Source organism: Narcine bancroftii, chromosome 3 (assembly GCF_036971445.1).
Source record: "Narcine bancroftii isolate sNarBan1 chromosome 3, sNarBan1.hap1, whole genome shotgun sequence".
NCBI lineage: Eukaryota > Metazoa > Chordata > Chondrichthyes > Torpediniformes > Narcinidae > Narcine > Narcine bancroftii.
Genome location: NC_091471.1, coordinates 306,765,943 through 306,779,741, shown reverse-complemented (window position 1 = coordinate 306,779,741; position 13,799 = coordinate 306,765,943). Strand labels below are relative to the sequence as shown.

Sequence of the window (13,799 nt, the reverse complement as noted above, 5' to 3'; positions counted from 1 at the left end):
AGGTTGAGGCAGGGCTCATTGCAATCATTAAAAAACATTTAGATGGATACAAGGATAGGTTTAGAGGGATATGGGCCAAACACAGGCAGGTAGGTCATTTGTGGTTGGTATGAGTAGGTTGGGCTGAAAGGCCTGTTTACACACTGTAAGACTATGCCATCAGACAATATCTTTCAAACCCTTATATTCTTATGGTTTGAATTGTGATTTTTTTTTTATATAAAAGGTATAGCTTAGATCTGCCTGTCAGACCAAAAACAAACTATCAATATGGCACTGGAAAATATTAAAGTTCATTGTCTCTGACTGCAGCCTAATTCTCAAGGTTCTTTTGATACAGAAACTCATGCTTTCTGTGGGAGATTTGGAGACACCAAATAGGAAATACTATAATTAGTGGCTTTTGTTTCAGTTCAGCTAAGAACCCACTCTTTAAAAAATTTTTCAATGCCATCCCCACTGAAGTGGCACAACCAGGTAAACAGGATAAATGAAACAATTTCCTTTGTCCAATTCACAGTGCCATCAACTATAGAATCACTCATTTATTTGTTCACTCAATTAGTCCAACAGAATAGTTAAGTACAGGATATACTTAAAAAGGTAGAAAATTGAGGGACACCAGGATTTCATTTATAAAAAACTAAGTAATTTTATAATTGAACATCCTATTTTCAGTGCAAATGCTTGCAATGGGGTTGGAGGTGTTGGGAGAAAAGATCAAAATAACATCTTTTCTTCTGAAGCTGAGACAAAGCTGAGACAAAGCTGAGACAACGCTGAGACAACGCTGAGACAACGCTCTCACTGAGCTCCTATGAAGACTGGTTGCATGAATGTCACATTTAAAGCTGACTCAAGCATACTTTACTGGAGATGTTAAATGTTTTTGTACAAATATGGTTGATTTTTTTTAAATTTTGTTATAAATTTCAAACATTGATGAAGCCAACAACTTAAATGGTTTGAGTTTTAAAAAATATTTCCAAAGGTGTCTGAAATTGTGCCAGGTTTTCAATTTCTTTTTTTTTTTAAATGCCACAGAACATTGGCTTTGAGAAAAGGATACCACGGTTTGTCTTAACACTACCAACTGCATTCTACTGAAAGGCTACTTAATTTAGAAACCAGAAGATAAAAAGCAGGCAACAGATTGGAATAATTTAGCAGCAGGAATAAACTGTGCTTAGTTAAAAACAATGCCAAAGTCAAAAATGAGAATTCATTAATAAACTGAACAGCAAAACTAAACACTGCACAGCAGGAATATTGTTCTTGTCAATCCAAGATTTCAGAACGTCATTTGTATTGCAAACTCGTTGCTATATTTCAACAAAAGCTATCTCGCCAGAGTTTTCTCACAATTGATGGCCCCTTCATAGCCATTTAGAATGCAACATTCACACTACTCTTTTCAAGATTTATTTTTTCTTAGGTATTATTTCTCACTCCAAAGAACTCTTAGTTAGAACTCAGTTTTCATGCACTTCAACTGTCACCTTCTCCCTGCTCTGGGTGAGTGGGAGAAGTGCAGCATCTCCTCATGCTGAACAAATCATGCTCTGCATTTTATTCCACTTCAATGTTACGCCACCAACACCTTTTCTTCTATCAGCAATGCACAGGAATTGTTCCAACACATTTTCTCAAGACACAGAGATGCAGCATATTCTTTAACATCCCTTCCATTGAACAAGGATATAAAACAACGTATTAACTATTGCACATGATGTCTTCTTGGCTATATTGAAGAAATGAATAACTGGATCACTGCTTTGAAGAACACCATTTGGTTCACAAGAGTGATTCTGAGCTTCCAGTTGCCTTTCATCAATTCCTCACTACACAGATATATACCTTTAGCTTTATACAATGTTACAAGGAACCCAAGCTTGAGGAACATCATGTCTTTCAACTAGGCAATTTAGAGCTTTCACAATACAGAGTTTAAATAAACAGCAAGATTGTTTAGGATGTAAATCGAGCATGCTGGACGAATTTGGGCTCAAAGCCAATACTCAACTCTGCCAAGTATTGATCCTGAGTTACTTATATTCTATCAGTAGACTCCTAATGAGCAGAATAGACCTCTTCAGATTTCCCAGTTCTTGAAGTAGGAAACCTGCCTGCTAAATTCAGCAGGCCCATTGAAATTATTCTGAAACCATGGTCCACTTTTCATTTTATTTAACGCACGTCCTGTAACTTGAATGCATTGAATTGTTAAGCGTATGCAACTGGTTTATGAAATTCATGATTTTAGTAGCATTTCTTTTAAAAAGAGGAAAATTTTCCCCCAAAATTTTTTTATATTAATTTCAAAATGGGGCAGTCATACCAGCTGTCATGGCAGAATCTGATACTTGGGCTTGGAGAGATGCAGAGTCTCTCAAATCAGGTGCCATGCCCAGGAGATTACGCCATCCGCAAACATGCTGCAAAAATAAAAGGTGCTCAAAAAAGAAGACATCTGGAAATCTTGGTCAACTCACTGGTCAATGGAAGATCTCCTTTCTCCCCAGAATTATTTTTCTAGATACGATGACCATTTTAATAGAGGTTACACAATTCTAGGCAACATTCACTTAAAATTATTCTCAATGAATGGGAATGCAGCGTCAAAAAAAGGCTTTCTTTCTGCTTCCCTACATAAAATTTCAAAATGCGCAGAATTTTTTTTTTTTTTTTTTAAATCAACCTTGCTGTCTGAAGTTATTGCTAGAGGTACTGGACTCCTCTTGTCCTTTGGAGTTTGTGCGTCTGGTGAGCTTTCAACAGATGAAAATGAACTTGATAAGGAGTCGATGGATGAGTTGTTGTTGTTGTTAGTAAATGACAATGTTCCTGCAACTTTGACTATTCCTTTTGCCAGGTCTCCAGTCCAGCATGACTTATCAGCCATTATATCTTTTAATACCACCACTGGAACTCTGCTTCCAAGTAAACCGATAGAAATAGGGCCATCACGTTCAATTCTTTGCTCTTCCTTGGCCTTCGGCTTACTACCAGATGCTGAATTTTCAGTATTCATAGATTCAGAAGAATTTACTCTTTTTGTTAAACTAGGTATCAAACAGTTGCATGCTTTTTCACAATCAACTTTTGTTTTCTTACTCCGATATTTAGAAGCCATTAGTTTTATACTCGAGATATCTGCATTGTCCGAGACTTCATTGCTGGAATCACACGTTAAGTCAATTATGGAATGGGGTTCACTGCTGCAGGTCTTAGGAATGGCCTTGCTCTTCGGAATTAAATTCAAGAAACCATCAAGAGGTCCTTTCCCATTAACAAGTTGGGTGGGAACCAGAGCCTCATCCAAAGAAGCCGAAATTTCAGTTTGTTCATCCAAATTTATTTTGCAGTCATTCTCAACATCTTCAACAGAGGCAATTAGCTTGTTTGAAGTTAGTTGCGCAGGTGAATTGACAGATATTTTTATCCGCTTTACATCATCAGTCTCTTCATTTTCTGGCTTTGGTACTGGATTAAGACGCTTGAAAGGTAATCGTGCTGTAACAAAATTATTAACATTACAATTTAAAGAAAAAAGAAACAATTCTGAATGCTATAAATAACAGTTCTAGCTTCCAATTCTTACCAGAATATTAAGCATCCCAGTCAGTTTTCAAACTCAATTGAAATTGATTCATTAGTTTAACTGGAAAAATGTCCACCAGAAGCCAATTAATTTTTTTTATTTTTGCACTGAGTCATATCAGTAACAACATCCACAAATGATCAACAATATATACATAGTGACATTTTTTTTCTTTTCCCCCATTTCCTCTCCCCTTCCCCACCCCTCATCAAAAATCAATGATAAAACACTTAAAACAAAGAAATAACCAAAAAAAGAAAAAAGTTATATCGTCTACTTTCACATATTTAAATCTTATGGTGCTCGTAATTATGTTATTTTACGAGATGGAGGTTTGTGGTCAACATTCTCCAACATATTTTATGTATGGTTCCCAAATTTGTTCAAATAATGTACACTTGTCTTTCAGATTGTATGTATTTTTTTCTAATGGAATACACTTGTTCATTTCTGTAAACCACTGTTGTATTTTAAGGTTTGTTTCCAATTTCCAGGTTGTCACAGTACATTTTTTGGCTACTGCTAGCACTATCGTAATAAATCTTATTTGAGGTTTGTCTAATTTTAGTCCTAATTTTTTGTCTTTTATATTATTTAACAGAAATTTTTTTTGATCTTCTGGTATATTATTTTTTGTGATTTTGTTTAATATTAGGTTTAGATCTTGCCAGAAAGTTTTCACTTTTGAGCATGTCCAAATTGCATGTAACGTTGATCCAATCTTGTTTGCAACGAAAACATCTATCTGAAGCTGTTGGGTTCTGAGGAGTAATGTATAATCTGTGTAGCCAGTTATAGTGAATCATACATCATCATCTACTATTTATCATGTTCCTCATTGTTCCTCTACATAACTTCTCCCACATTTTGTTCTTTATCTGTGTTTAAATCTTTTTTCCCAACTTTGTTTTGGTTTATAATTTATTTCATCTTCTTTATATTGCAATTTGATGCATTTGTTTTAATAAATGTTTTAATTATCATTGTGTCTGTGATTAAATATTCATAGTTTCTACTTTCTGGTAATCTCAAGCTATTTCCCAATATATCTTTTAGATATATTATTTGAAAGGGTGAAAAACTATAGCATGCTGTTGTGCAGAGGGACTTGGGAGTGCTTGTGCATGAATCGCAAAAAGTTAGGTTGCAGGTGCAGCAGGTTATGAAGAAGGCAAATAGAATGTTGGCCTTGATCGCTGGAGGAATTGAATTCAGGAGTAGGGAGGTAATGTTGCAACTGTATAAGGTACTGGTGAGACCGCACCTGGAGTTCTGTGTCCAGTTCTGGTCTCCATATTTGAGGAAGGATATACTGGCTTTGGAGACGGTCCAGAGGAGGTTTACTAGGTTGATCCCTGGGATGAAGGGGTTGACTTATGAAGAAAGATTAAATCATCTAGGATTGTATTCGCTCGAGTTCAGAAGAATGAGAGATCTTATAGAAACATATAGGATTATGAAGGGTATGGATAGGATAGATGTAGGAAGGGTTTTTGAGCTGGCCGGGGAAATTAAAAATGAGAGGACACAGTCTCAAGATTCGGGGGAGTAGATTTAGGACAGAGATGAGGAAAAATAGTTTTTCCCAGAGAGTAATGAATGTTTGGAATTCTCTAATGAGTTTGAGGCTACCTCATTAAACATATTTAAAATTCGGTTAGATAAATTTTTACATGATAGAGGAATTAGAGGATATAGGGAGTTAGGTCATAAATTAGATCAGCCATGATCGTATTGAATGGCGGAGCAGGCTCGATGGGCCATTTTTGGCCTACTCCTGTTCCTACTTCCTATGTTCCTAGATAAGTTTTCAATTGGTAATATGTAAACATTATACTTTGTGTTATTCCATATTTATCTTTTAATTGCTCAAATGTTAATAAATTATTTCCCAAAAAGCAATCTTCTATTTTCTTGATTCCTTTTCTATCCCATTCCTTGAAAAATAAATTGTCTATTGTAAAAGGGATTAATGGGTTTTGTGTTAATATCATTTTTGGTATTTGATAATTTATCTTTTTCTCTTCCAGGTGCATTCCTTTCCATAATTTAAGTATGTGATGTAGTACTGGTGAATTATCATATTGTACCAATTTTTCATCCCATTTATAAAGTATGTGTTCTGGGACATTTTCTCCCAATTTGTCTAATTCTTTCTTAGTCCAGTCTGGTTTTTCTCCTCTCTGATAAGTACCTTAATTGTGCACCCTTGTAGTAATTTTTGAATTTTGGTAGCTGTCACCCTCTTAGTTTGTAACTCCATGTTAATTTTTCTAGCACTATTCTTGATTTCTTACCTTTCCACAAAAATTTCCTTACTATTTTCTTCAGTTTTACAAAATATTTCTCTGTCAGGGGGATTGGTAACATTTGGAATAGATATTGCACTCGTGGGAACACATTCATCTTAATACAGTTTACTCTTCCTATTAAAGTTAACGGTAGTTCTTTCCAATTCTCTAAACCTTCTTGTATTTTTTTTAATTAATGGTTCATAGTTTAATTTGTATAAATGTTTTAGGTTGTGATCTATTTTGATACCAAGGTAACGTATCGCCTGTGATTGCCATTTGAAAAGGGTATCTTTTTAAAATTCTGAATAATCAATTTTGTTCATTGTCATCACTTCACTTTTATTGGTGTTGATCTTGTACCCTGATATCTCTCCATATTCTTTCAGTTTCATATGTAGTTTTTTTTAAAATTGACTTATCTGGTTCTGTTAAATAGACTATGACATAATCTGCAAATAGGCTGATTTTATATTCTCTTTTATTTTTATTCCTTTTATCATAGTTTCCTTCCTTATCAACTCCGCTAGTGGGTCAATAACCAAAGCGAACGGTGAAGGGGATAATGAGCATCCCTGTCTTGTTGACCTGCTTAATTTAAAGTGATCTTCTTAAACAAATAGTTCCTCTCTACCCTATCGAAGGCTTTCTCTGCGACTAACGCAACAGCTACCGTTTTGGCATTTTATTTACTTGTGCTGCATGCATTAAATTAATAAATTTACAAACATTATCAGTATATGGGTGGAAAGAAAAAGTTTGAAAAGCACTTTTAATTGTACCCAATTGACTCGTTATGTGCATGGTTTCATAACTCCAAAGGAAATGGGTCCATGACAATTTTTCTCAAGCAAAATATTTCAGTAATTGGGTCTAGAGCAGTGAGTCTCACTGTCCCTTCCCACTCATATACCACCTTAAGCAATCCCTTAGTAATCAAAGAGCAGTGATGGCATAGGGTTGCTTAAAATGTTATGTGAGTGGAAAGAAAAAGGCTGAGAACCAGTGATCTAAGAGACTTCTAGACAAATATACAGAGAACAGAGTGAGATTATATGCAAGCTACAGAGTTTTAGTTTAATTTGGGCATCATGTTTCCTCTACTATTCTATGTCCTAAAACAACATCTGTCCATTTCACTCCATGGCTGCTGTCTGACCCATTGAATCCCTCCAGCTCCTCACCCTTTGCTCAAGATTACAGCAGCTGCAATTTCTTTCCTAAACATTTCAAGCTCTGATTCATAAACATTAATTTTACCCCCAAGGCATTTAATTCATGCATTCTACAGAGACAACCTGTTATCAATGATTTCTTTTCATTCATTTTATGTATTTGTGATGGTTAATTCTTGATATTTGTTTGTTCACAAAATTAAAAAATATTCAAAAAAGATAACTGAAGGTGTCCAAAGTTTTCACTCAGCACATGGTTGAAAACAGCAATAACATGAGGGGAAGCAGTGCTAGAGCAAAATAGTTACAAAACAGACTTTCAAACAATGCATCGCCAGTAAAAAGAGATTTCAGAAAACTATCCAAGTGTACTATTGGATGAAAGAATATTGTTCAAAGGTGACATCACAGTCCCTGAATGGGCTGCAACTTTGCTTCGAAGCACAAAAAGACCACTTCATAAATTATTAAATCAACTTTAAAAATACAATGGTGCAACATATAATCAAATTACCTTGGACTAATTTCTTTGCTGGAGTAGCTGCTTTCAACTTGCACTCCTCCATTACTGCCAAAGAAAGAAAAAAGTTACTGAAAATAAAACCTTTGAAAGGACCATGACCAGATATTTTGATTTTTTTTAAATTATTTAAATATCCTACATTACCTCTGTACTTAGAATTCTATTTCAAACTCATACCTACCCATAGGCATTTTAAAGGGAATCAAAATAAAAAACATTTTCTGATCTGTGAATTACTTTTCCTTAAACAATGGCCCAGATGTCCTGCTCCAATACACAAAAGACAGCATTGCACCCTAATGAGTTTAAGTCTTTCTCCACTGACCACTGAAGAAAAAGTACTAAGAGCGGCTGCATATGAAATGCAAAGATAAGAAACCAATTTCAACAGTAAGCAGTGGAAAAAGCCCAAAGCTGGAGAAACTCAGCAGTCAAAAAGTGTATTTTATATAGCAAAGTTGAAGAACCCAGAACCAATGTTTTGGGCTTGAGCCCTTCATCAAGGAATGGAAAAATGCCAGCAGAGCTGAGGTGGGAGAGGAGCATGGTCTCAAAGGCAGGAGGAAATAAGGAGGGAGGGCCCAGCAGCAAGTGGGGAGGAAGGATCGCTCTGACTATAGAGGGAAGGGGAGGAGGAGAGCTCTCTCCACCCCCTTCCCTCTCCATTCACCTTGCCATACCTCCTCCCCACTTGCTGCTACGCCCTCCTTCCCTTCTCCACCCATTACCTCCTGCCTTTGGGACCATGCTCCTCCCCTTACATTTTTACTTGGACCCCTGCCAACATTTTTCCATACCTTGATGAAGGGCTCAAGCCCAGAATGACTGTTATGTATCTTCATGATATAAAGTACAGAATTTCTCCAGCTTTGTGTTTTTACTTCAACCACTGTCTGCAAACTTACTTTCAACAGAAGCAAAATTACTTCATAGCAAGTATCAAAATCCTCCAAGGTCAGAGTGACACTATTCTTCACAAAACTTTTTAAAAAGTAACAAGAATCTTTTTCCTTTACAAATATTAAAATACAAAATATCACAAAATCAAATAGGCAATAGCTGAAAAAGGGCCAACAAATCTAATCCTTTCAAGTACAACTTGCAAGTACATGTCCCTGTACCATTTAAAAATATTTTCTGGCTGCGACTTTCAAACCCCTCCAACCCTCTGTGAAAGAATTTTTTACTCAAACCTATTTTCAATGATTCTGTTTAATATCTACTGATTTTTGATCCCTTGTCAAGGGAAGCACTGCCTTCTTATTTACTTCGCCTTTCAATTTTATTTACCTATTTAATCATCTACATTCTGGAAAAAATTCTAAATCAAGATTTTCTTCATAGCTACAATTCTTTAATCCTAGCAATTGCTTTTTTCATGACAATCACTTTTTGTATATTGTACTTAAGCTGCAGCCCAATAGTCTTTTGACACATTGCGTTTGCCTGACATCTTCAGGGACCTGGGTTTGATTCTGGCTGCCGATATAATTTGTGCAGTTTCTACATTTCTGTGACTTTTCTACTTTTCTCCAGCTCCCCCTGACTTCACAAAGGTTGTCAGGTTAACCTGCTAGTGTAAAACTAGGCATCTAGTTTAATGTCACAAAGGATGCTGCTGAACATGTTTGACAGCAGAACTTGCAGGTCTTTTAGGAAAATTAAGCACAATGAGAAAAATACAAATGGCATTGTTTCCCTGGGTGTTGATCTAGACCCAAAGGGCTGAATGGCCCCATGACATGAGAAATTCAAGATACATTTATAACAAAACCCTCAAATTTTATGGCTTTGCTAATAAAACATCACACACATACCTGGCGTGTGTTGCTCTTTAAAAATATAATTGTGGGCATTACTTAAAGTCCCCCACCTCTTTCTCAACTGTTCTTTATTCTTGACTTGATGTACATTTTCCTTGCACCGAATATTCAAAACCATTTCTTCACATTTTGACCAAGTTCCATTTGCCACCTTTCTACCCACCTAGAACATTTGTATTTCTTTGAAATGAGAGCTTTCTTTCTCACTGGTAACACACATTTTGTATTATCTGCAAACTTAATATGCCTCCTACTTTTAGGTCTAAAATTTTAAAAAACTCCATCCTGCTCCAAAAAAGTCAACTGTTAATTTTTGCTTCCTGCCACTGACACAACTTTAGATTAATCAGGTTACTCTCCTTCAAGTCCCAGCCCTGTTATTACCTTTTAGACTACCCTGGTCTCACCTTACCCCCTAGTTTCAGGTATATGAAACAGTAATTTTTCAATGATATGAAAGGATGGGAAATGAGAACAAAACAGTGAACACAAGCCATCATGTTAACATTCACCTGGTATATTATTTTATGATTTTGTTTGGAAAATAATACTCTATTTCAAGTAAAGCATGATAGTCTGTAGACATCATGATTGAAGTAAAAACAACGCTGGAGAAACTCAGCAGGTCAAAAATAAAAGTTTACAGAGCAAAAATAAAAATTCATAACATTTCAAGCTTGAGACCTTCATCAGGTATGGGAAACTATCAGCAGGTGCCCAAACAAAATGGCAGGGCAGTGGGATGGGGGAAGGTAGGAGGCAATAGGTGGATAAAGAAAGGAGGCCATATCCTTATGAATAGAGATGGAAGAGAGTGGAGACCAAGGGAAAGAAGACCAGCAGAAATGGAAGGGACAGAGAACAGGCTAGCAGAAACCTGAGAATTTGATATGAATACCATCCAGTTGGAGAGTGCCAATTTTCACCCTGATCTCAAATTCACCTGGTCCATCTCCAACACTTTCCCCTTCCTTGATTTCTGTCCCCATCTCAGGAGACAAGCTTTCCATAGACATTTTTACAAATCTACCAACTCTCACGACTACACACTGTCATCTTCAGTGAAGGATTATTCCCTTCTTGCAATTCCTCCATTTCAGCTACATCTGTTCCCAAGATGAAGTCTTCTAGTCCAGATAATCAGAAATGTTTGCCTTCTTCCACAAATGTGGCTTCCCCTCCACCATCATAAACTCAGGCCTTACCCACACTTCCTCCATTTCTCACTCATCTGCTCTCACCATCTCTGCCCCCAGACAAACACAGGATTGCCCTTGTCCTTACTTGCCACACCACTAACCTCCTTATCTAACACATTATTCTCCATAATTTTCCCAAGCTACAACATGATCCCACTACATCTTCCCCTCTCAGCCTTCTGTAGGGAAAGCTTCTTCTGTGACTCCTTTGTCCACTCGTGCCTCCCCAAGTGCTCCCCCTACAGTATCTTCCTCCATGGCCACAAGAAGTGGCAGCCTTGTGTCCACACCTCCTCTCACCACCATTTGGGGCCCCAAACAGTATGATCAAGTGAAGCAATACTTCATTTGTGTATCCTTGATCTACTGCATCCGGTGCTCCCTTTGTGGCCTTCTCTACATCGAAAACTGGGCGATCACTTCGCTGAGCACCTTCACTTTCTCCATAGTGACAGGGATGTTCCAGTGGCCAATCCTTTCAATTCTGTGCCCCACTCTCCTCATGTACTATCCCAAACTACCTGTAAATTAGAGGAACAACACTGGATTTTCGATCTGGGCACTCACCAACCAGAAGGCATTAACATAGACTTTGGTTTCTGCTCGCCATTTCTCCCCCACCCCCTTTGTCTTCTTTCCTCCATCACCCCTGCCTGCTGGTGTGCCCTCCCTCCTTTATCCCTCCTGCTTGTGGGACTGTGCTCCTTTCCTCCCCTCCCCCATTTTGTTCAGATGCCTGCAGAATTTTTTCTCTACCTTGAAAGGCTCAAGGTCACAAAATTGGTTATGTATCTTTTATCTTTGCTACATAGAGTACATTGTTCAACTTGCTGAGTTTACTTGCATGGTTTTCAGTGTTGGAATCCAGAAGATCCAAGTCATAAATTTAGCCCCTTTAAAAAAAAAACATATCCAAAATCTCAAATGCTTAAAAAACACTGAGCAAATTTGAAAGATAGGGGTGAGGGGGAAAAAAAAGCTCTCAATCTCCATGCAGCCAAATACAAGCAACCCCACAAAATTGACAACCAAAAAATTCAATGCTATTCTGTAATTAAGTAATTACACACACCATTTCCATGCCATTTGCAGCAGCTATCATGTATCAACTTCAAATAATGCACAAGAGAAATTTAATATAAATTCACTGATAACCCACATTAAAGTGTGACATCTCTTATAATTCAAAGTAAAACAATTAGCAACATGTGATCATACTTAACAAATATTCACTAAGGGTTAAGTTGGCTGCAATGAAATGCTGCCCATTTGAGATCAAGTTCTATTTTGATTTTGACAATCAAATTTCATGAATCACCTCGATTACTTGCAAAACTTGAAGCTTCATTTCAATGGATCAAGATTTCCACATCATTTTAGAGAAAACTCTTTCGACACTGGATCTACTGAAGCACATAATCAAAGAAACAAAGAATTCCGTCCAACTGGGGAAATCACGAAAACCCCAGCAGACAAGGAATAAAAGTTTGTTTACAAAATCCCACGGACGTCTGCGATACCGGTTTAAAAGTGGACGCAATTCTCACAACCTCAGCTAGAAACAAAGTAGCCACTCAAACACTTTTCTTTTTACCGATACATTTGAGCAAATTATTCTGATGGATTCCGGATGAGGCGCCACTTAATCCGATTCTCTGGGTCTCCCGCCTTTCTTCGGCTCAGCAGCTGAGGGAAAGTGATGGGGGCCAATGTGAACTTCCTGCCAGCGCCTTATAATTACATTTAATTTGTTTTTAATATTGCCATTGATCACCTTGCATTTATCCCTATTCTTTAACCTCCCCCTTGACCAGAGCAGGGATGGAGTCACTGGAAACCCCGAGCCTGTCACGGTCTATACGGCTGGCTGCCTGGTCACCTCCCCCCCCTAAAAAATGTCCCAGCCGCCTTGCTGGGGCCTTGTCACCGCCTGCGAGCCTGACACGGGGGCCATTCACCTGCTCACTCCCCCCACCTCAGAGCTGTCCCGCCGCCGGGCGAGCGGTCGCCTGTTGCTGGTGTCCTGGCCTCGGGGCTTGCAGCATTCCCCGGGCGCCGCTTCTGCTGCTTCCCGCCGGCCGAGCGCCGGCTGCGGGTGGCGAGTGGAGCGGCCGTGCCACACTGCTTCGCTTCGCCCTGCCCCGCGCTCGCCTGCAGCCGCTCACTGGCCCTCCCCCGTCTGCCCGCTTGCATTTGGCGGGAACCGGCGCGAGCCCGCAGCCTCTCACTCCTCATTGGTTGGCGTCCGTCACGTGCCCAACCACAACCGGGGACCTGCCACAACGGTGCGCCGTCTTTTCAGAAAGAAGTCAATATTTTCGAAGCAGTATAATGAAAATATCCCGTTGTGGAGAAAACCAAACATTTTCGAAAAACATTCTGCTGTTGCTGAGGAATCCACCTTAACCGGCTCCCTTATTGGTTGCTGCTGGTCGCCGGGTTCTGATTGACAGATCACTTGACCAATCAATGAATCACCTAAGTGTGCGGACGCAGTGATTGTCGTCCACACCTCGACCACGCACAGAAATGCGGAACTCGGCTGGTTTCACCGCGGGTAAAGATGCACAATTTTGGAGAAAGAAAATCTCAAGCGTCGGGAATACTCCTGTGGACGCTGCGAGGCCGGCTGACTTCTTCCGCCACTTGTGGGTGTTCTCACTCCATCTGCAGACTTTAATATTTCGCTCAAGTCAACTTTTTTTTGACAGTTCATACCAGGCTCACACGGTAAAGACGAGATGGCGTTTCTCCAGGACCACGGAGCATATTTACACAGATATGCAGTTAGCACATTAAAATGTTAAGCCCTCTACGCTGAAAGTGTATGACCCGCCATCCTCCTCTGTCCTGGGAGTTCAGGAGCCTGATGCCTCGGTGGGGGGGAAGCTGTTTCCCACTCTGGTCTATGGTACCTCCTGCCAATTGTTTAATAACGACTGGTTTAAAACTTTCTTGTGGTTTTTCATGATTGAAAGAAAATGACAGTGCATTGTCATTCGAAAATGTGCAGATGCACCAAAATTCTTACTTGCTGCAGCCAAACAGGTACACCAAGGATAATATAAATTAAATAACCACAATATGCCAGGGTAGAAAAATAAATAAATTTATGTCTGTATATATGTCTACATATTAAATTATACATACACACACATATATATGATACACACACACACACACAGAC

At 38.6% G+C, this 13,799-nt stretch overlaps 1 protein-coding gene across 9 annotated transcripts in view; it reads right to left on the bottom strand.

The window, feature by feature from the left end:
- The window catches only part of chaf1a (chromatin assembly factor 1, subunit A (p150)), a 46,356-nt gene extending 33,524 nt beyond the window's left edge, over positions 1-12,832 (bottom strand). For 4 of the 9 annotated variants that reach the window (XM_069928827.1, XM_069928833.1, XM_069928834.1 and 1 more), the window contains exons 1-3: positions 12,571-12,832; positions 7,582-7,635; positions 2,699-3,513 (exon numbers count right to left, since the gene is read on the bottom strand). In XM_069928827.1, the coding sequence (XP_069784928.1) occupies positions 2,699-3,513; positions 7,582-7,633 (867 nt within the window). In that variant the 5' untranslated portion in view covers positions 7,634-7,635; positions 12,571-12,832. The other 5 variants (XM_069928829.1, XM_069928830.1, XM_069928828.1 and 2 more) reach the window with 5 other exon arrangements.
- Positions 12,833-13,799: the final 967 nt, after the last annotated feature.